At 47.0% G+C, this 22882-nt stretch overlaps 1 protein-coding gene across 14 annotated transcripts in view; it reads left to right on the top strand.

The window, feature by feature from the left end:
• The window catches only part of CELF2 (CUGBP Elav-like family member 2), an 835088-nt gene that overhangs the window by 766164 nt on the left and 46042 nt on the right, over window positions 1–22882 (top strand). For 13 of the 14 annotated variants that reach the window (XM_058682192.1, XM_058682201.1, XM_058682202.1 and 10 more), the window contains 3 exons: window positions 3822–3901; window positions 7993–8151; window positions 12243–12306. In XM_058682192.1, the coding sequence (XP_058538175.1) occupies window positions 3822–3901; window positions 7993–8151; window positions 12243–12306 (303 nt within the window). The remainder of the gene's footprint in view (window positions 1–3821; window positions 3902–7992; window positions 8152–12242; window positions 12307–22882) is intronic. The other variant, XM_058682205.1, reaches the window with a different exon arrangement.

The following is a 22882-nucleotide window of genomic DNA, read 5'->3' as shown; positions in this document are numbered from 1 at the left end:
TGGGAATTTACAAACAAGTTTTCCATAGGCTGAAAGCTCCTTCATGCTGCACAAGTTATTTTACATTATGCTTCCCTCAGTTGAAACATAGCAGGCTGCTGCTTCCCTTGCAAAGAAGCAGCAGAAAAGCAGGAGGCCCTGGCATTGTATGTGCCTTAAAAGTGCCCGTTCTCTCTCTCTTTCTGCAGACCAAGAATTCATCAAGTTCTCTCAAAATTCTCTTGCAGCTGAGAGAAAAGGTAGAACACCTGAGTGAAGACAGCTTTTCAGTTGAGATGACAAGTGTAATAGATGTGTTCCAGAATCTTCTCTGTGACAGGGCCACGTGATTTCCTTAGATCCTGTCTGTAGGAGGAAATTACTTGGAGAAACCTTTCCCCAGTCAATCATTTATCTGTTTTAGCAGCAAGAAGGCAAAACCTCACCGAACAGGGAGGAGTTCAGCTCCTTTCATTTCTGTTAGCAATCTGTGACATTCTGAAAGTGGAGAGCATAAATAATTGTAAGGTAAATTACGGGTTGGCCACATTTAAGGAGGGAATTTTTCTTTTCCTTCCCCCCCCCCCCCCCCGCTATTATGTTTTTGGAGAGGCTTTAAGACAATAATATACAGGCTATCTTACCTAACAACAACAAAAACCCTTCATTTCCTTGGTACCTGTGTCTTTTTCTCTGTTGTAGTGTTTCCTGCATTTTGGTCAGTAGCCAGAGAACTTACTACTGAGACAGTACATCCAGTAATCTAGAACAGAGGAGGGCTGGCCCTGTAAGGTCAGAGCAGTTAATTCTGTCAAGACCCAGTGGGCTCCATTGTACCCAAAATCTTGTTTTTCATAAAAAGGGGCCAGTTGACCTAAGTTACTTTTGTCCAGTGGAAGGCCAGTCCTTTGGCTTGTAGAAGAAGCTAGCAGCCAGTCTTGATGCAAGGAGCTTCTATGACCCTATATTCTTGAAAAGCCACGGATCCGAGGCCTAATCCTAAAGCCACGTAGAAAAGAAAAATTAAAATCCAGCCATAGGACTAATACAGCCTCCTGTTTTAACAGAAGCCACAAAGGTTCACAAGCTACCAAACCATGAAACATTCAGTCCTAAAGTTGTGGAACTTCATCCAGAATGGCATAGAGAGGGGAATTTTCGACATGTGCTCTCACTTTATAAACGACAGTAATTGTCTCTCCTAAGTAATTGAACACAGCACACGGTACCAAAGTTGACAGAGCCCCTGAGGAGACGGGTTCTCTCTTACTGCACCACTGCCAATAGAGTAAAAAGGTTAAAGAAGTCATCAGATTTGTCAGATCATTTTTCTGGATGCAGTAAGGGTTGTATAATTAGAAGCATCAGTCGAGCTTTTAATTGCAGGTTTCAGAAAGGAAAGAGCAATGGTTCGAGTTTATAGAGATGGAATTTTATCGTTCTATTGCTAATCCTTCTGAGACCAGCTAATTGCCATTTCTTTCTCACTAAGTTACTTTAAAAAGTTCTGCTTGTTCTGAAATTGTGGTAAATGCATCAACTGTGCCTTATTGATTTCTGTTGACATTTTACATGTGTTGGTTTTTTTTTTTTATGCATTCTTAACCTCCATTTGGAAACTGTCAGTTTGGCACATGTTCCTGGATAATAAGAGCAAGCGAAGTGAATGACACAATCTCCATGACTGTTAAAGGCAGAGTTAGCCCAGGCTTCACACGATGTCCAGAATCTCTCCATTAGATTAATTGCATTTGCCCCCATTGTAGTCTCAAGAAATGGAAAAAGAAAATTCTTAGTGTTACTTCTTTCTGTTAATGATGTCGGTGATATTCACAATGTTCTTGAAAAAGGGTATTACTTTGAGGTGGATGGTAAATTTGGGGCTAATTGTAGAGCTGAGTTGGAATACAGAAGCCAAGTAGAGGTGGTATCCTATGTCCCACACTCTTACCCACATCTTCTAGATGCCTTAGAGAAGGCTCCAGATAGCTTTACTGATGACAAGCTACAGCCAGTGGAGGTGCAGACAGTGTGCTTCAGTAGTGAGTTTCACTAGCTGCTATAATGTCAGAGAAGTATATTAAACAGCTCGGCATTCATAGCAAGCTAGACTTCAGGCTTCATAAAGCCAGCTGGACGGGGAGGTGAATGAGAGATGAATATCCCATGCATTAAGAGTTTTGTTGTATTAAAAATTACAGCATGATGCAAAAAAAAAAATGCATTGACTTATTTTCATGACTGGATGTTTTTGTGCTTTGGGGAAAATGGACAGGTGTTGCTTTCTCTTATTGCTGTTTGATTAAAAGGTGCTAATGCAGTATTGACTTGATAATCTCACCAGGTACACATGCAGAGCAAACGAAGAAAATCTATTTGATGGCTCAGAAATTGACTTACATAAACCAAACGGTCCGCTGGCTGTTTGGATGCGGAACAACCTATTTGGCTTACTGGCCACAGGGCAAGAGCCAGAATCCCACTTCCCGCGCATTCACTCCGAAATGACAACAGGCTTCAGCCACTCAGTGTTTAGATCTGCCTCATTTGGAAATCTTTTAAGTAGTAGTAATAATAATGTTTTGAAGAAATTGAGTGGAACACTAAATTATTCTCTGATACCTAAGTTCAAACTGTGCAAAGCTAAAGAAGCTGAAAATCAATGCACTTTTAAAGTCATTAGAGATCATAAGTGAAATAAGTCTGCACTGCTTTAGCTAAGCTTTTAGTGTGCTGTGCTATTATTATAAAATCAGCCTGAATCTGCATTAATTTCACAGTCTTTTTCTCGAAGAAGCCCAAGGGTGCATGATGAATAAAATGTAAATTTCAGAAGGCCGTGTTTTTATTGGTGAAAAGGGCAATGGGCCATGTAGTTGGAGCAGTGACCTGCATGGTGGCCAGCACTTGTACAAGGAGCAGGCAATATAGATTCTGGTTATTTTCCAGCATGAGAAATAAAGAGCCACGGAAAGTTGAATGGGTCTCCCAGGAAGCATTCAGAGAACTGTACGTTGTCTTGTGTACGTGAGACGTTAGGCCAGATCTCTGATGCATCTCTGAAATCACAACTTGGAAAAGTCATAAAGATTTTATACGACTCAGAAACCCAATGCAGATAAAGGTTTGCCTTATATGCACTGTTGAATACACTCAGAGTAATAGAGCATTTGTTTTTGTTCGTAATCAATAATTACAAGTTTGTGCAGGATGTGGTGTATTTCTTTGCATTTAAATAGCATCAATGTATATGTATACATATATATGTTTTAACAACCCAGAAGAGATTAGATCTATTTATTTGCTCACATTTCCAGCTCTTGGAATTTATTTGCTAATTTGCCCTTGGTGTGAGGATTTTATTATTTGCTGCTTAAAAATCAACGCTAAAATTTGAAATCCAAAGCCCAAATGTGTGGATGCCCTAAGTAAAGATAATCAGCCAAGGAGAAAATGTAAAATAGCAACTTTTTATTTTAGAAAATGCAAACTAGATCTTGCTAATTTCAACGCCCCCCCCGCCCCCCGTGGCTAAAAAAAAAAAAAAAGAAAGAAAAAAAGGAAAAATAAAAGTACCTAACTACTTTCCCCTCATCTCCATTTTAAAAAAGAAACTAGTCAATAAATAAATCTTTCTGCTTCGGTCAGATTAGCAAGTCCGCACTGTGAGTAAAAAGCCAACTAAGATAAAGCCAAGAGAGAAGTTGTTGATTTTTATGTACTACTGAGAACAGTGTCGTCCTGTGGCAGTTCTCGTAGACTGTGTTGGTTTAACAAGCGTCCAACCCTTTTGTCTTGTTGTTTTTTGTCTTTCCTGCTCCCTGTCCCCTTGTTCCCCACAGGCTGTGCGTTTGTCACATTTTCTACAAGGGCAATGGCACAGAATGCAATCAAAGCCATGCATCAGTCTCAGACCATGGAGGTACTGTATCATCTGCCCTTTCTTTGTTTTCTTTGTGCAAATGATGGGGAATGATAAAGCAGCTCTCTCCTGCGCGGATTGTTCACGTGACAATCACGGATTGACACTTGCACTATCTCTTCATTCATTCATATTCATCCTCTCTCTCTCTCTCTCTCTCTCGCTCTCTCTCTCTCTCTCTCGCTCTCATCCTCTCTCGCTCTCTTCTCTCTCTCTCTGAATTTTTCCCCTAATGACTTGAAATGCATTTAGTAAAACCTTCCACTTGCTGTACATTATTTTTTGAGCCTTTTATTGCGGTGGCCCAGGCCCTGCAACGTAGTGTCACGATGCAATTTAAACCAAGAATCATTCTCGATCTCTAAAGGATCGAATCTGTTCCTGGTCCAGGGTTGGTATGGAGTAAACCTTAACAGCCCTCACTCCAAATTGCAGCCTGCCCTGTGTCCGTCACAGGGTTCTTTTTTTTTTTCCTCTCTCTCTCTTTTTTTTCTTTTTTCTTTTTTTAAATATGGGGTCAAGTTCTCTTCAGTCCAACAGAATTGTGTTTTTGCATCAAGAATGTTGGGAGAAAATTAATACTTCTCCTACATTGTTTAACCAGAAAATATTAACGTTTGAGAATTCCTTGAAAAACGAGATTTGTCTTTTTACTAAAAAATGTGCAGTAAAAGAAACATAAAGGCTCAAATTTGGTCTCCTAATGAGAGATAGTGGCTTTGGGGGAAGATAAATACGCTGATGCGGGTGTTCACCCACAACCGTAGAGAGACGGCTCTGTCTAGCCTGTGATTTGAGTCTGGCCTTTCAGAACTTTGCACAAAAGCATTCCAAGAGTGATATGCTGTTACTTACTCGGTATTGTCTGATAGAACCATTTGGGAATGCATGTTCTGCCGTACTTGTATACCGTGCCTCTGTGTATGGGTGATCTGTTCCAGAGGTGGCCCTGTGGCGTTACCTGAAGTTACGTTTTCACCTTCCGAAAAGCAGAATATTTTCGATTTGATTTAATGTGCAAAAATTTCTTTATGGATTGTTTGCGCTTCTTTTTTACCTCCATTTTTGGGGGAGGGGTTATTTTTTATTTGTTTGTTTTGTTCGTTTTTTGCAATGCTGCATCTCCCAAAGCATGCTGGGAGCTAAGTGATCATTCTGCGTCATGTTTTGTGGGCAACTTTTTTTATAGTGAGCCGAAAGGTGGGTGGACAAGGGGGGCAAGAGTGTGCATGGCCTTGTCATTAAGTGTTCACTGTACTTTTCTGAGTTTTGATATCAGCATTGCAAAGCCTATTGTCTTTTTCGAGCTTCATTTTGACTTTGATATTCCTAACATATTTTATATAATCACTGTGTTTTCCTTTCAGTGCAATGCATTTTTAAGATACTCACACCCCCCTACCTGAAGGCAAGCTCAGGTGAAAATCGGCCACAATAGGAGATAATTAGCAGGACTTTGAAATTCCTAGGGATGCAGTCTTGTACGACACGCAGTCACAGGTTGATGCTGTGTTTGTCCCCCACTTTCTCTTCGGCTGTTCCATTATTGGGGATCAGTCTGAATCCCAGCTACATTTCAGTTTGGAGAGAAAAATGAAAGTACCATTAGGGAAAAAAAAAAGTCTTCACCTGTATTTATTATCTTCCATACATGTGCTTCATTCATAATTATTTTATTTCCTGTAACTTAGTGATTTGTACCTTAGATGATTTTTTTAACCTACATTCTTTCAGCTCTAACCCAAGTGCCTTCATCTGGGCCCCTGAGTACAGCTACAGAGGATGCTGGTCTGTGTTCTCCTGTGTTCCTACAGGGAGAAAGTTCGGGAACGTAGCTCAGACCTGGGTATGAACCTAAACTAAGGAAGAATAGGCTCAGAATGAAAAGAATCTGCTATAGAGAATGGGGCATATTCTTTCTAAGAAATCCTTGATCCTTTGGTTATTAACGTCTCTATTACAATTTAAAATCAAATTTGGTACATTTGTTTTTCATTCTGAACACCCATGCTCAAACAGAGGGGCCTCAGACATTTAAATGTCTTGTTGAATTGAAAAATACTGAAATAGAAGATTATATATTATGCAGTCACGTTATAGTTGTCCAACTGAAGTTCATCAGGGGTTTTTTTTGTTTGGTTTTTTGTTTTTTTTTTTTTTTAACTAATTTTGTTATTTTCAGGACTCTGGCTCACATCTGTAACCAAAGATGTGTGACCTAAGAAATTTGAATTCAAAATGATTTGAATGTTAAGGTGTAAACGAACATGTTCTTAAGAATAATTTTTATATCGTACCTTCTATTTTTCCACTTTCCTCTGATCTATGCCCAGCCCATTTTTCCTTTTCATGGTTTAAACAAGTTCTTTTGAGCCTAATTTTTTGCTTTTATATAATTTTTTTTTTGTATTTAAGGAAGAAAAACACAACAGTAAATGTACTGTTAGGAGGAGATGCTGTCATTTGTTATGGAACAAATTTGATACAGCAGTAACAACACTTTCCATACAAAACCCTCCCTCTGTATAATCTCCATCTTCAGAGTATTTTGCTCACTTTAAAGTGGAAGTACTGAAATATGGAGCAGAAGAAGAAATATGAAGTATAGATTTTTTTTTTAAGGTGGAAATATTATTTTTGTGTGGTTGACATTTAACATTGTGTCCTGTGACCGTGGCTCAAGAGCTGAAGACCGATACGCTCGCTGGAGGTTCACCACTGAAACAGCCACCTCCTTTTTCTCACATTGTTTTGGTAATACCAGACCCGCTAGCCTCCCACCTTCACAGCTACACCCTCAGTAACTACCCAAGGTTATAAAGGGGGGGGGGGGGGGAAGGCACACAGGTTTGTTTTCGAGGAGAGAGAAAAATGACCCAAAGGAAAGGGAAAGAGCTCGTTTAAATGGGAATATAGAATTTCTGAGAGGGGAGAAAGAAGTCTGTTATCATGCTGAGTTTCAACAAAAGTTTTTTTTTTTTTTAAATCAGCTGGGTAGAATTATTTCTTTTTATCTCAGCAAAGTGTAAAGGACTTTAATGTGAGGAGACGTGTAGGCAAGCCATGGTAAGAGGGAGAGGGAGGGAGGGAGGAGCTCGTGTCTCTGCAGAATGGTGGCCAAAGTCTCAGAGGTGTTCTGGGAAGGAAGTCTTCATGCTGGAGGCCATTATTTTCCCAAATGATCTTATCCACTTCAAACATGACATGAATTCATCCTATTCTAGAACCCTGAGCCATTCCCTCACGCACTGCCCCTACTCCTTGCCTTTTAAAGGCAATGAAAACTGAAAAGCGTCTAGAATGGTGATGTCCAGTGAGACAAAAAGCCAAGTCGGCGCCTCCTGCCATTTCAGATCCAGCTCCTCTTGCTAGAATATGCTTCTGAGGCTGGTGGTTTGTGGTAGCCCCAGGCAGGGTGGAGAGAGGAGACGCGTCAGAGAAGGAAGGGAGGCCCGTCTGCAAACACCACAGTTAGGTTGGTCGGGGCCTGCGTTCTCTCTCTCCTTCCCTCATCCACATTCCTAAAACAACCCACTTCTCCCCACCGATAGTGCCCAGTCGGGGAGATTCCCCGCGCTCCTGAGTTCAAAAATGCATCACTGAAAATGGGAAAGAGTGAACAAGAGACATGAGCGAGGGACGTTTTCGTCCCCATTATGGCATCTCTCCTTCTTTGTCCCCTGCTCACGTGTGGAAACAGGCAGACACACAGACGACTCTGTCTGTCAGACGAGCGGAGCACGAAGCTTAATTAAAGAACGTTGATAAGGTGTCTTGTCTCTGAGGAGGTCCCGGAAAGGTTGGAGGAAGACACACGGAGAGAGGAGGAGAGGCAGTTTAATAATCAGAGCAAGAAAGCAAATGGCCGCACCGACCACCAGAGCCCCAGAGAAACCAGTGACAGTATCTGGAATTTTCTGTTGGTGGTCCTGGTCAGAGAAGAAGAAGGAGTAGCAAACCGTTTTAGAACCATTCCAGACCGTTCCGCGTGCTCCACGATAGTGGAGAAAGCTGGGCCCGGTGCTGAGTGTCACGAGAGGCTTCCGCCGGGCGGTAACCCCCTCTTCACTTTCCGCTGTGTCTGACCACAGGGCTGCTCCTCACCCATCGTCGTCAAGTTCGCGGACACTCAGAAGGACAAAGAGCAAAGGCGCCTCCAGCAGCAGCTGGCACAACAGATGCAGCAGCTCAACACTGCCACCTGGGGGAACCTGACGGGCCTGGGCGGGCTCACCCCGCAGTACCTGGCGGTAAGTGCTGGGCCCGGGCCGCTCCCCCCCCCAGTTCAGAAAGAGCTCGTCCGGGGCTCTTCGAGTCCCGGGACGCGAGTGAAGCCGGCGCTGACGGCCCTTCCTTTCTCCAAGTTAAATCGATCAGCTTCGGGGTGTGACTCGTTTAACTCTGGCCTGGCCCAGGCCGCGGAGTCCCACGGGGTGAAATTTCTGACCCGTGTGGCAGACCGCTCGCGGCCTTGCCTGAGAAGGGGGCGCGGCGCGCTTGCCGGTCACGGCGACACTGAGGCGGGCGTGTCGCTGAAGAGAGGTTAGTGCGGGCCACGTGGGGACCGGCGGGACCCCGTTCACGCTTTGACTCGGCCGTCTCGGCTCTTCCCTGTGGAGCTGTGTCGACAAGATCAGATGTTTCTTCCTGTAGTTGAAACCCCCAAATTAGATCCTCCTTCAGGACGAATAAACCCAGTTCCCTCGACCATGGTTACATCGGTTTAAACTTTCATTTTCCTGCCATTCCTCGTGCTCCCCGTTTCTGTCAATATCTGGAGTAAAATACAGCGACCAGAATCTAAGACAATTCCCCCGGTGAGATCTAAACAGCACAGAGCAGTGGCCCCTAGTGTGGACTTGAAACTGTCTTTTTATTATTATTATTATTATTATTATTATTATTATTATTATATGAAATTTATCGTCAAATTGGTTTCCATACAACACCCAGTGCTCATCCCAAAAGGTGCCCACCTCAATACCCATCACCCACCCTGCCCTCCCTCCCACCCCCCATCAACCCTCAGTTTGTTCTCAGTTGTTAAGAGTCTCCTATGCTTTGGCTCTCTCCCACTCGAACCTCTTTTTTTTTTTTCCCTCCCCTCCCCCATGGGTTTCTGTTAAGTTTCTCAGGATCCACATAAGAGTGAAAACATATGGTATCTGTCTTTCTCCGTATGGCTTATTTCACTTAGCATCACGCTCTCCAGTTCCATCCACGTTGCTACAAAGGGCCATAGTTCATTCTTTCTCATTGCCACGTAGTACTCCATTGTGTATATAAACCACAATTTCTTTATCCATTCGTCAGTGGATGGACATTTAGGCTCTTTCCATCATTTGGCTATTGTTGAGAGTGCTGCTATAAACGTTGGGGTACGAGTGCCCCTATGCATCAGCACTCCTGTATCCCTTGGGTGAATTCCTAGCAGTGCTCAGGTCACAGGGTAGGTCTGTTTTTAATTTTTTGAGGAACCTCCACACTGTTCTCTAAAGAAACTGTCTTAATGCAGCCTCACAGCGGCCCTTGTACTAACCATGTCGCACGTGAGGCAGAAGGCGGCTAACGCTGGTCTGGGTTGTCATTGGTTTTTACTCGAACTACTGCCGAACCATGGTGCTCCGGCCCCTTTTTCCACGTTGGCACCTGAACGCGGGACTTCACCTTGATTAATATAACTTCCCCTCTTGAGTCTGGGTGGCGTGTGCTGGCCTCTCTCAGCGCGCACGTGTGGGTGTGAGTGTGCGCGTGCGTGCTCCACGTGTGTTCTGTCCCGATCCTGTTACTTGACACGGTAACTGTCCCCCTCGGGATCGCGTGGTCCGTTAGCCTCACCTTGTAACAGCCCGTGCACTCCCGTACAGCAGTCCTCCCTGTGATCTTGGAAGGTAAGAGCCTGCCGGTACCGGTGCAGACGGAGAGGCTCAGAGGGGCTCCGCAGCGTTTCCAAGACTGAGCTGCCGGCGGGCAAGTGGCACCTCAGTCCTCCGTGTGCTCTCTGTGCAGCTGGCTGCGGCTGTGGCTCTTGGCCCTCTCCCGGCCCACCCTGCCCGCTGCCCGGCGGGGTCTGGCTGTGATAGCTACTCGATACGTGTTTGCTCACCGAGCGAGGCGCGCTCCCCTCCCGTCTTCATCTGAGCCGTTAACAAAAGCGTGGCCTGAGTTGACTAGGCGCCTTCTAGCCATTTCTCTGTCATAGCCACAAAGGCACCATGAGAGATCTCCTCAGATGTCTTGCCAAGATCCGTATATGCCGTGCCGCATCGTCTTCTTGGTCTCGCCACCTAAACTCGTACAAAACAAGAAATGAGTCCAGCTTAACGGTGATTCGGTTTTCCCGAACTTGTGCTTTTCGGTCGTTCACGGGACACCTGTTTAATTGCATGTACCAGAATTGGTATCAGAGATCGATGTCAGGCTCCCCTTCTTGTGATTCCTAAGAAACCAGCTTCCTACTCCGTCATTTCTAAAAACCAAGACACCTGTGCCTGTCCCCGGTCTCCTGGCACATCTCCCATGCCCCGCGGCTTACAAAAGTCTGTGGCACGTTTCTTTGATTGCATCTGCAGATTAGTTCTGTACCCTGAAAGAGAATTCATCTCAGCCTCGCAAAAACACACTTTCATATGCTCTTAACTATGTGTGTTTCTGCCACAGCTTTCCATTCTTTCTCTGCCATATCGGTTCTGCCCCTTTCAGTTGGAAGTCCCGTTTCTTCGGAAGGGCCGTTGGCCTCTCAGGCCTTCCCTCCTTCTGTGTTGAGGGGTAGATTCCGACTCTGTCCCACCCGAGGATGGTTATCAGTGGGTGGAACCCTTGGCAATCGTTTAAGGACACTTCCCACGAGTTCCACGCACCTCGGTTGGCATTATTAATTCCTTAAAATGGCCTCAAAGCTAATTCAATTTTACTTCCCTTTAATTTTTAAGCATACCTAATAGGAAAGGGAGTGAGGGCTCACAATCGCAAGAGAATGGGAAACCCAAGATACCAGACCAAGATAAAGGATTTCTATCAGAGCGGTTCATCTCTAACTTCTTCCTCCTCGTGTGTGTCTCTGGGTCTGTGTGTAACCCCTAGACAGTCTATCTCAACAAGTCAGGAGGGATGAGTGAACATCGCTGGCGTTTTTGGTTACCTGTCACTGTTAATCCCCGTAATATCATTGTAATTGAGACTCGGGTTGAATCAGCCACTGACACTCCACTCCACTTGGTGATTTTAAGTCCATGGAGAGATGCTCAGTTTTGAATCCTACCCTATTGTAGGCCTGGTTTTGCACTGAACTGAAAAAAAAAATCTACCCTTACCCAGAGCAAGGACAGTGCTGTGTGCTTCTGCAGCACTCCAAATAAATTCTGAAAGGTGTTTTTGAAGTCATGAATTGGTCCTGTTCCTCCTGAGCATATAGTATCATCACATCTCTCAGTAATAAATTTGATGAATTTGGTATCCACGTACATTTGCGTATAGAACTACGTGCTTGTTCCTATGTCTTTGTTGATCTACCTTATCCAAAAGAGTATCAGTAAATCCAGGTTAATGGTATAGGACGGAAGTTAATCTATAATTCAGCTGAATCAGACAGATAAAGGAGCCCTTGAGGACAGCAGCCACCTGCCTTTACCTTGTGATACCCACTGACTGAGGGTGGGACGGGAGGGGGGTGTTTTTGAAAGCTCTAAGGAAAAGCTCAGAGATCCTGATTTTAACTTGGGCTTTAAAAGATGACGACGCATCTGCCCAGCGTCATTGCACATCACACCAGATACTTGTAAGTTTTGACAACTAGTATGTTCCTCTCTGCCGGTGAAGACCACCTTAAAATTGTGACCGTTGTCTTGGTCGTGTGGTCACCGGCGTAGCTGTGCCTACCTATGTTTATGTCCATAGTTACCGTGGTGATGTCTCTGTCGGCCCAAGAGTCTTTGAGTTCCGTGTGCTTCTCATGAAGGACACCGAGCCGGGAAGGCAAGTGGGAGAGCGAGGGATGGGCTTTGATTGGCAGAGATGAGTGGTGGTAACCGCTAGGCTACAGAGAGAGCATTAGTCACGCCGCGTTGGTTTCTGTAGATTTAACACCTGGTTGTTAAAAAGACTAAATTGATTGTTTTAAGGCAGGCAGCAGTGTTACTGAGTTTCCCCAGTGTCTGTGTTTCTTAATAGAGATTGGACATTAGTATGGATTTACAGCCCCGACTCTGGGAGCCTTCTGTCCGTGAATAGTCGCAGCAAGCGGCTGGGTCCGCGCGAGGGAGAGCGGGCGGGCCCCCACGTGGCTTGGCGTGGCCCTGTCCTGTCCCTGCCTTGGTCTGACGGTCCGCTTTTCTCTCTGCAGCTCCTGCAGCAGGCCACCTCCTCCAGCAACCTGGGTGCGTTCAGTGGCATTCAGCAGATGGCTGGTAAGTCCTGACACGTGCCTTTGCTGTTGAGCATGCTGCTGTCTGCATTCGGGGTGGGTTCAGAGGCAGAGAACGCCAGCGGGGAAGACGAACAGACAGCGATTAGCAGCCCTGTTCACTTTCTGACCTGGGTGTAAACATGAGAGTCCGCCGCTGGGGAGTCACTCGGGAGTCACTCTCCCACCTTGGGCTTCTCCAGCGGTGGGTGGGAGCCAGAGAGGCCGAGAAGCCCTGCGTAGCATCCTCAAGTGTTGCGTTTTGGTTTTGGTTTTGGTTTTTAATGGGATTGATTGCGGGGGAATCTCCAACAAGGTTCCTCTATCCGGGGGGCAGCCACCATGATTGACGTCCTTCTAAAATTTCAATAAGAAGCAGTCAATAAATATTCTGACCGCCATAATGAAAGCCAGGATCGCAGGCCTATCTTTGATACAGTTTGCCATCCCTTGATAACCACAGCCAATTAACAGGGTGCCTTTTTTTTTTACTTCAGTACCCCGGTTGACAGAATTGTGCATCAGAAGCTTTGTGCTTATGTGGAAGTATAATCTTTGTTCTTAAGAAAATCAAAGTGGGGCTGGATTTGAAAGCTGGCTCGTAAAGGATTTCTTTTTATAATGAGCTGTGTCAGTAGTAACTGAGGTGCAGTGATTAGTGAAGAAAGGTCACTCCTACCGTGTCACCTTCCAGGCTGATATCCTAACTTACACGGGGCCAGGGAAGGCGGCCCACGCAATAAATCAGAACACAGGTGCCATTAACCTGCCGTGAGGAACAGCGAGAAGCCTCTTCCCTTGTTTGATTCCAGAAAGATGGGGGAGAGAGGGCAAGGAGAAGAACAGATTTTTGGCACATTAGAATCAAGCACCATTTGTTTTTAATGAAGGACAGACACCCTGAGTCAATGAAATGAAACCTGAATGTGCAGAATAAAAGCCAGATTTCTTTTGCTGTCACTACGAAACTCCTTTTTTCTCGTTTTTTTTCCTTTTTTTTTTTTTTTTTGCTCCCCAAATAAATATCCTTGGTTTTGTTTGTTTCACTTTGAATGGATCTGGAAGGACTTCCTCCTCACATGGGTTCTGTGATCGTCAGCCCAGCCTTCCCCTGCGGCCCCACAGGCTCATGGGAACCTGTTGTCTGATGGGCTGTATTGACCTGTAGGGGGAAAAATACAAAACTGCCGACTTACTCATCGGGCTTTAAATCTTCTCGCACTGCCAGCTTTTTTTTTTTTTTTTTTTTTTTTTTTGGTGGGGGGTTTTTTTTTTGTATAATACTACTTTTTACTTATTAGGAAAAAATATATGTTAAAATGGTAAATTAAATCATTCAGCAGTATCTTTATGAACACAGTTTGGGAAGCTGGCTTTAGAGCGAGGAATCCCATTCAAGGGTTAATTTTTCGTTCTGTGAAGGGTCTCAGAGAGTCATAAGTAAAATATTCAGGGAGTTTTCTGCGTTTTGAAGAGAAAACCTCCAGATTGCAAGCTCTAAAATAAATGTGAAGATTTGTCATATTTTCAGCCAGTGCAACATTTATTCTTCCTCCTAATAGTATGGACCCACCCAAATCCGAAATTAGGGTCTTTCCTTCGAGGAAGCCTCCGGCTCTTTCACTGCGGCACTTGAATTATGCAGAGAAGGTCACTGGGTCCTGAGGCTACTACCAAGCGCGTCTTCCCGGGTGGACACAGCGCCCTGTCATTTGTCATTAGACTCTGTGCTCCTCTGCCTTGACCACTGCAGGTCAGGATGTTAGCGTTTACATGCTCTGCGTGCTCATTTAAAAACTAAGGGTATCTGGGAGTGACCTTGGAAGGCGCATGAGCAGATGGCTAATTTAAAGCAGTCTGTAAATGCTCTGGGCCTTCCAGAATACCCCATTCTTGAACCTTCTTGAACCTTCCACATAGAAAATTCAGCACACTTAGTCCGTACAGGCTGTGAAATCAAATGCTGAGGGGTCCATTAGCTGCCTTAACATCGCCTTGAGTGTTTAGAGTATCAAGGATGTAAATGTCAAGGCTCCATCTGCTTGGTGAATTCCAGAAAGGGGGTTTCTCCCTTCATAGGGATAATCAGGTCTTATCCTCCTGAGTATTTGAAGCTCTGTAGTTGGAGGGTTTTTTGTATATATATAAAATCAAGTTGTACGGCCTCCTGCTCTTTTGTTTTCTCCTGAAGTAGGACTTAACTTTTGTGTTTGCCAGTGACCCAGACCAGTATTCTAAAGTGAGCTGGGGGGCTGGGAATAGAAGTACCTCTCTGAAGGAGGCTTCCCTGACTCCCCACAGGCGGGTGGGGCACCCTAATGCCCCTTCCTTCCTCACTCTCCTCCCCCACCTCCAAGTCACCAGGCCCCAAGACTGGAATGGCCTGGGCTGAGGAACTCAGCCAACTCAGCAGAGACGTGCTACTGACTATTTCTGAGTGGATGTGTGAATAAATTTATAAATCGACAAACGCACATTTGTATTTTGGATACATTCCCGGGGGAGCTTAACTTAAATGCCCTGTTTTTTTTCAATTTAAGAAATTTGACTTTAGCCTTACACCGGAGCCCAGAAAACATTATATCAACTAATGGCAGTATCTTCACGGGTGAGCTGGCGAGGATTTGGCAGTAGTCGGTGCAATATCAAACATGTTACCAAGTGCGTGGACGTGACATCCGGTAGAAACGATACGAAGAAATCCAAGAGCCCATTTATCCCAAATCCCACCTAGGTTAAGATGCTCGTGGAGGGCTGAGGATGTGGCACGGCCCAGCTGGGCACCTCCACAGTTCACATGCCGTCTCTATGTCTTACGGAGCCACATAATAAACCCACTTGTAAAACTCAGTCCAGCTTGGAACGCTGTCCCCAAAGAGAAAGAAACGTCATTTCAGAAACCAATAATATTTTTTTGTGAACAACTCTCAAAATAGAATGGTCTATCCTTCAGGAGATTAAGGTTTATCACTAGAATCTAAAATGTCTCATTTCAATGACTAAAACACTGTCTGCTTAAGGAGAAAATAAAGCCAAAAAAAAGAAGAAGAAAGAAAGAAAAGAAAAGAAGAAAAAGAAAGTTTGGATGACAAGTCACTAAGTATTTGTGTCAGTAGAATCGAATGAGACATCAACTATGCTTTTTTCCCCAAAATAATTTCCCATTTTCCTTTCAAGCTAAAAATAACTTCACATGTGTTTCATGATTTTATAGAAGGGGGCCTTTAGTGAATATGGAATTGAAAAGCAGAAGCTGGGGCGGCCCAGGTGGCTCAGTCAGTTAGGCCCAGGTCATGATCTCACAGTTCGTGAGTTTGAGCCCCATGTTGGACTCTGTGCTGACAGCTCGACGCCTGGAGCTTGCTTGGGATTCTGTCTCCTCCTGTCTCTGCCCCTCGCCTGTTCATATTCTCTCCCTCCCTCCCTTTCTCTCTCTCTCTCTCTCTCTCTCTCTCTCTCTCTCTCTCTCAAAAAATAAACATTAAAAATTTTTTAAAAATAAAAGCAGAAGCTAGATTAGGATCAAATCTTTAGAAGCTGAATGCATTCACTTACACTTTTGAAGCATCCTTGATTGATACTATTTTCCCTCTAAGAAAACCTCTCAGAAAAACTTGCCCATTCCTCCCTCAACTGTAATCTTTGTCCCATGAATTTCTGTAATCTCAGAAACTTGAGCTAAGAGTCTGGATTTTTTTTTTCTTTTTCCTGAAGAAAAAGGAACAAGGGAAAAGTGACTTTTCAGTCATTCATTTCTTTATAACAGCTACCATCTCCAAAGAGCATCGTGGTACATAAACAAGGGTAATATTTTACGATTTTGTTTTGAAAAGAGCTCCTTGGAATAATCATGTAGTTTATCCTCACAGCGGGCCAAGCACAAAACCTGCACTTTGTTACTACGTTGCAGTTGGGAAAATGAAGTATGTAAAGGTTAAATGACTGCGTGGGCCCACAAGTCCAGTAAGGGGCATAGTATGGGTTCCCAGATAGCACGAGGCTGAGAGGGTCATTAACAAACTTGCCCAGAGTCACTGTGCCAGTAAGTGGCAGGTCCAGATTGCAAATACATCCAAACCCTCACTCAGCTCCCTACTGCCCAGAAGCCTGAAACGGCGGCGCTCGGTGTCTCAGCAAATGCAGATACATTTGCATCAGCGCGGGCTGTGGCGACTTTCCTCTGCAAAAGGTTTAACAGGCCAAGTAACAAATCCAAGCCCTGGATCAGTGATGCAGAGAGCAGTCCAGAACTGTGCGAAAGGAAGAGATTCAGAGACAGTAACAGGAAGAGTGCCTCGCTTCATTCTGGAACGCATTTCACGAGCCTTGGGCTGTTTTTTGTTAGGGCAGTTGTTTCCTTTTCCCAGCGTGAGGAAGTGTTATCAGAGAAGTTAGAGACTTTACTACGGAGCTACAAGGAAGAGTTTATCTGTTGATACGCGAGAGAGGACTGCTGTATTTCCCATATTCAGTGAAGCTGGCAGTAATTCTCTCCCGGAATATCTGATCTCGGTTTTAAAAGTAACAATGAGGGGGTGCCTGGGCGGCTCAGCAGCTTGAGCATCTGACTCTTGATGTCGGCTCAGGTCACGATCTCACTGTTCATGGGTTCGAGCCTCAAGTGGGTCTCTGCACTGGCAGTGTGGAGCCTGCTTGGGACCCTCTCTCTCTCTCTCTCTCCCTCCTCCTCTGCCCCTCTCCCATTGTCATCCGCATGCGCTCTCTTTCAAATAAACTTCAAAACAAAATTTTTTTTAATAAAGTAACACTGAAATTGTACGGTGCAAATGTTGGCTTCCAACAACAAAACAGGTCTCCTTTCATCAGTTTGCCATCCTCTCTCCAGAGAAGACCATCCCAGACCGTCTGTGACGAGGGGAGCAGAAGGGAGACTTTTGTAGTGGCCTGTACACGGGAGGGCCAAGGGGCTCGCGCTGGAGGACCCCCGAGTTGTGGGGTGCGCATTTTGGATTCGCGAAGATGGCCTGGCCTTCCTGGAGCGGAGCCTCCCACCCTCTCACCGCAGACGCTTCCTGCGAATGTGCTAATGGGCCTTATGAGAACATTCCATAACCACCCATCTGTCACTTTTTAACAGACCTGATTGGCAAGCACTTGTAACAACTGACATCTGTTCTCGCTTATTGATATGCAGATTTATGGTAATTGCTACGAACAATAAGACACAAAATTACCTAAGGTGAACATTAAATTAAATTTTCATGCCCTTCTCCTTATAAATAATTTTTTTAAATCTTAAATTTCAAGTAGGCATATTGCACATCTGTTTCGTACATCATTTCTTCGTTTTGGGAAGGAGTTTTCTTTTCCCAAGTAGTGAATGAAAAGTTGGATGCCTGTATTTCCCCAGTTTTTGTTTTTTGTTTTTTTTTACCACCTTGATCCTGGCACACTGTGGGATTTCATAAAATGTATTTAAACGTTTTCTATTTCTAGTCACCCAGATTATTGCCCCTAGTTTGCAGGGTGCCCCTCTGAGCAGAGTGCCAGGTGAGGTTAAAAATGGTTGCGATATCGCCACGTGCCAGGCCCCAGCCCGCTTCATGGTGAGGCTGCCCCGTCTGGTCTCCCCTTCCTATCTCTGTGTGGGTGTGACCGAGAGAGCCACCCGCAGGCAGACAACCAGGAGGGTCCATGACTCAGGGGAGAGAGGAAGGAACAGGGTGGCTCACATACCCCAAATAGACAAGAAAGCGACCGGAAAGGACAAACAGGAACGCAGAGGGCCCCAAAAGAAGGCTGGCAGGCAGGGGCCGCCAGTGTTGTCTGGGCCCAGGGAGGGAGCAAGTCTATGGAGGAGAGGACCCGCGCCTCCCGAGCAGGCCAGTGTGCAAGCGTCTGGAGGTCAGAGAGCCCGCGGACCGTCCCATGTGGTTCCAAGGGAGAGGAAGGCTGGCCTCACGTAGCTTCTGGGTTGCTTTCCCTAAACGGGGCAGGTGCCTTTTCCAGAACAGCATGGCCCCCGGTGCCCTACCCTCATTAGGACATAGCACACGTGGGATGTCCACACTGGTCACAGGAGCACCGGGGCCCAGAAGAGCCAATACATCCGCTTCCAGGCTTGTGTGCTGTGGGCAGTGAAGGGTCCAGATCCGTGTGTCCTGGGGGAATGTCTGGGACTCTCCACCCACCCAGGACGGGCCCTGTGGCCAGGGTGGCACAACAGTAGCACCTAGAAGGACCTCGCCGCTCATGGGAGGCTATCTTCCTGGAGGGGTGCACAGGAGGATGAGCCTCGGCCCTCTGCCACATCGGACAGAAGGTCACAGGGAGGGGAGCGGGTGCCTCGCTGCCCCGCAGCCTGACCGGTGAGACCCACGGTAGGGGGCGGGGGGGCTGTCCTGCTGCCTCAGCCCAGAAGTTCTTGGAGAGTCTCTGGCTTCCTTCACTTGAGCTAGAGCTGTTTCTGTCCTCAGTTTCTCTCCCCGGCAGGCACTCCCATGCCTTGGTTTCCTCCGATTCTCCATCATAGCCACTGCTTGGGCCGGGGCCTCCCCCTACCCGCTATTCCCCCGAGACTCCCGCCTCTCACCTGCCACGTGGTAGGCGGGAAGTTCTTGGTCCCTAGGATCTGTCACCAGAAACAGGCGCATGCTGGGCCACACACACCTTCATGCGTGATCTTGGGGAGTTCGCAGCCCCCGTGCGTCCCCCCCGGTGGCCTGCGGTTAGGGACGCTGAGTTAAGGTGATGGACGTGCGGGAGGGACACAGTCGTGCGACACGCTTGGGGCTTTGAAGGAGGTCACGGCCCATCTGTTCCCTGAGGAAACTGAAACCAGTGGTCTGTGGTGTCAGGGATTCTGGTAATGGCTGGAAAAGGAAACCACGTTAAGCAGTTAAAGGATCGAGTCTGTAGTTTAGAGAACAAGACGTAGGACACAGGTATGGCCCAGCACCCCTCGCCCATCCCCCTAAACCTAAGGGTGCCACGTTGAGGGAAGCGGAGCCCGAGCACCAGGAGGAGGAGGAGGGACGAGCTCCAGGTAGAACCAGAAGAACAAGGAGCACGCGTGGGGAGGCCGGGTGGCAGGCAGAGGCCAGGCTTGCCGTGAGAGAAGGCACGACGCCCCTCTCCTCTCCGGGCCTCCGCGTTCTCTCTGCGCAGTGTGTACAGTGTCAGTAGTGACTGGGTCACGTGCGTTTGTTACCAGTGCTGAGCAAGGGCGCACATGTAGCGTGAGGAACATGCCTGGCACATGCTTTATTCTTAGCGCCATCATCATCGGGGCTGAGGCGATGTCGCTGCATTTTTGTACCTGGCTAAAAGAGCCTGGGCTGTTGGCTTCCTCTGCACTTGGCATTGTTCTCTGAGCTTTGCGTGTATCGAAGACTTTAATCTCTCAACCCTCCAGAGGGGTGTCGTGTTTTGGTCCCACCACACGCTTAGAGAATCTGAGGAGCATACAGCTGGGCCAGTTTGCTCAAGGTGACAGAGGTTGTCGGGAGGTGGGGTGAAGCCAGGATTTAAACCCAGGGGTCTGAGAGCAGGGCCCGCGCTCTCGGTGACCAGCCTGCACCGGCTCTAATGTGGCTCCTGTCCCCAGCAGAGGATGCTGTGTGATCCCAGCCCTAGCAGCACAGGACAGGGTGAAGGAAGGGATGCCTGCCTCTGCATTAGGAGAAGCAGAAATATGGGGGTCAGGGCTGGGAACTGGTCCTCACTCCACAAAGTTGGCAAGGAAGCTGCCCTGTCGGCCACCGCTCACATGCTCAGCGCTTATTTCTCAGGGGTCGGGGGTGTCGTGAGAGCTTTGCAGGGTCAGCACACAGGACCACAAAAGGCCTAGAGTGGAAGGATTGGCGTGGTCCTCCACTGGGAAGCCCCTGCCGCCTCAGCTACCCAGTGCGGCGCTCCTCCCCATCAAAGACTACGGAGAATGAGCTCCTGAGTCTGGGCCTCTTTCCAGAAACAGATGAAGTAAGATCACCCTCCAGTCCCTGTCTTCTTGCTCTGATACAGAGCAGCCTTTCTGGGGGCAGGCGCTGTCTGGTTTTCCCCGTAATCCTTCCTACTGTGCCTAGGGTCTGGCCTAAGGTGGCCTCTCCATAACTGCCTAGTGGATGGATGGATGATGGTTGCATGGATAGATGGATGGTTGGATAGATGGGTGGGTGGATAGATAGGTGGGTGAGTGGACGGGCAGATGGATGGACGACGGACAGACAGACAGATGGGTGGATGGTTGGATAGGTGGGGAGGTGGGTGGATAGATAGGCAGATGGATGGGTAGAGGGACGGATAGACAGATGGTGGGTGGACGGATGGACAGATGATGGATGGATGGACAAATGAATGGATAAATGGATACATAGATGGATGGATGACAAGAACGTGGGCGAACGGACAGACAGATGGATGAGCTGGCAGACACACACAGGTCCTCCTGCTTGCTGCCTCTCTCCATCTCATCCTTCTCATCTTCTTTTTTCCCCAAATCCCTCAGATGCTGCCCATCACCATGACCACTCCTTTCCACTCTTGGTCTCTGCTTCCCTTGGCCCATATTTTCCTTTCCCTTGCAGTGTGACCATTGAACACAGTTGGCCCCACACACACTGTGGCGCCCCAGAGCTGCAGTCCCCTCTCTAGTTTGCCAGATGGAGGCAGGGAAAGGCCAGATAGGATTGCAGACACTCTCGGGTGGCAATGTGTGGGAACAAAGGTAGAGGGGACACTGTGGAGGACACACCAGGCTTCAGCCCTGGGTTTCCAAACAAAGAGGACAGTGAAATACAGAACCCAGTGTTGTCAGCTGGGCTCTCAAGAATGCCAGCGGGTGAGATCAGGAACACGCATAGTTCTGATAAATACTTGTAAAATGGATTAATGAACAACTGAGGGAAACAGTAGGTAAAGCTGTTATAAATACTGAAGGACTAACAGCGGAGAAAATGAAGACTTGGTTGGGTCTATGGATGGTACTCTTACCTGCCGTTAATGAAAATTTCATCCTGTTCGATGCCCCGTCCATTCATTCTGTGTAGATTCACCCGTCACCCACCATGTGTACAGCTGTGAGTGTGTATGTCTGTCTGTTTAGGTAGACTTGAAAATCAGACAGGCTGTTTGTCCTCAAAGAGCTCAGTATTTAGTTCAGAAGGTAAGAGATACATATGCATAAGATCAAGGTAAGATGTGGTGACTGCCACGGGGTTATAAACACCAGGACAAGTGAGTTTGCAGCTGACACAAAGAAGGGGTGTGTGTTGAAGGCAGACTCTCAGTCTTCTTCTGAGGGAGGCTGGGAGGTGTGGCAGGATCAATGCCCCAGACTTGGGGAGTCCACCACCATTTGCCCTGATGCCTCGGCCCAGGACCTGAGTCCCTGACCACTTAGTAGTGAGCTAATAAGTTCCCTCCAGCTCTGGAATTTCCTCCGTGCCAGTGCTGTGGCCCACACTTGGGGCGGGTCAGGGGCGATGTCTTGGAGGGCCCCCTGAGCTCACCGGGAGAGTGGTTCTGCTCACCATTAACTGATGCCAGGCGTGTGCTGCAGATTTTCGTTTCGGTCCTAAACCATCCCCTTGTCAGCACAGCTCTCGGTCAGTGACACAGTCGGTCACGTGGTTTACATCATTACAGCTTTAGAGGGACCGTCAGTCACAAGAAGGCCAAGAGAGGACAGACGGGTCAGAACAAATGTACCTCAGTCCTCTCAGCGTCGCTCAGGTGTGAAGCACGTTCGAGCCCCTGTCCAGAGCTGAGCCCCTGGCTGTGTCCGGGTGGCTCTGCACTGAGGCTGTGCAGCTCCTGTGCTTCCCCCATTTTCCTCAAGCACCCCAGAAGAATAAGACCAGTGCTTTCTCAAGTCACACGTTCTTATAGATAGGACCCTGTCTGACCCTTGTTCAGAGGGAAGGAGGGAGAGCCTTGTTCCGAGTTGCACTGACAGGAGAAAACAAGGTTGCAAAGTCTACACTCTTCTTGCAGAAGTTGACAGGATCCCTCAAGTACTTGTGTCCTGCCTCAGAGCATCCCCAGGACCTAAGTGGATTTTGAAAAACAGGTGTTTGGCGGTTGGCTTTCACCCTCAGCCAAGAAGGCTGGGCATCTCCTGGAAGAGGACAGAGCATTGTTCTCAGCAAAATAAGGAGCCCTCTTGCAGCAGAGGCATCAGGAACTCTTCTCTGAGCAGAAAGAAGATGGAGGCAGCCAGGACGGAGGAGCAGATAAGCGAGCCTAGCTGCCATGCTGTGAGCGGTGCTTAGGTGGAGGGCTCCACACCCATGGCTGGTAGCTTTCACGGATGTGTTGCTAGAACATTCTCTCACCATTCCACCCACCACCACCCCCAATGAATAAGGACGCTGTGATCTGGCCAGTCTCTCTAAGGCAGATTAAATTGCTCGGTAGGCATTTATTAAGTACCTGGATTTGAGACATGAGAAGAAGGTGAAATTAAGCTGATTACTTAACTCTAGTGTTTGTCTGTATAAAATTTCTCTGTACAGGGAGAGAACCATTGTGTCCTGCTTCTTAAAGGTACATTAGTGTGAAGTGGAGAAAGACTCAGAGACCCTTGGATTGAGAAATAAAAATGGAAGAGGCCTCAGCCG

This window comes from Neofelis nebulosa, chromosome 8, assembly GCF_028018385.1.
Source record: "Neofelis nebulosa isolate mNeoNeb1 chromosome 8, mNeoNeb1.pri, whole genome shotgun sequence".
Taxonomy (NCBI): Eukaryota; Metazoa; Chordata; class Mammalia; order Carnivora; family Felidae; genus Neofelis; species Neofelis nebulosa.
The sequence above is the reverse complement of the archived record's forward strand: the minus strand, read 5'-3'. Positions and strand labels throughout refer to the sequence as shown.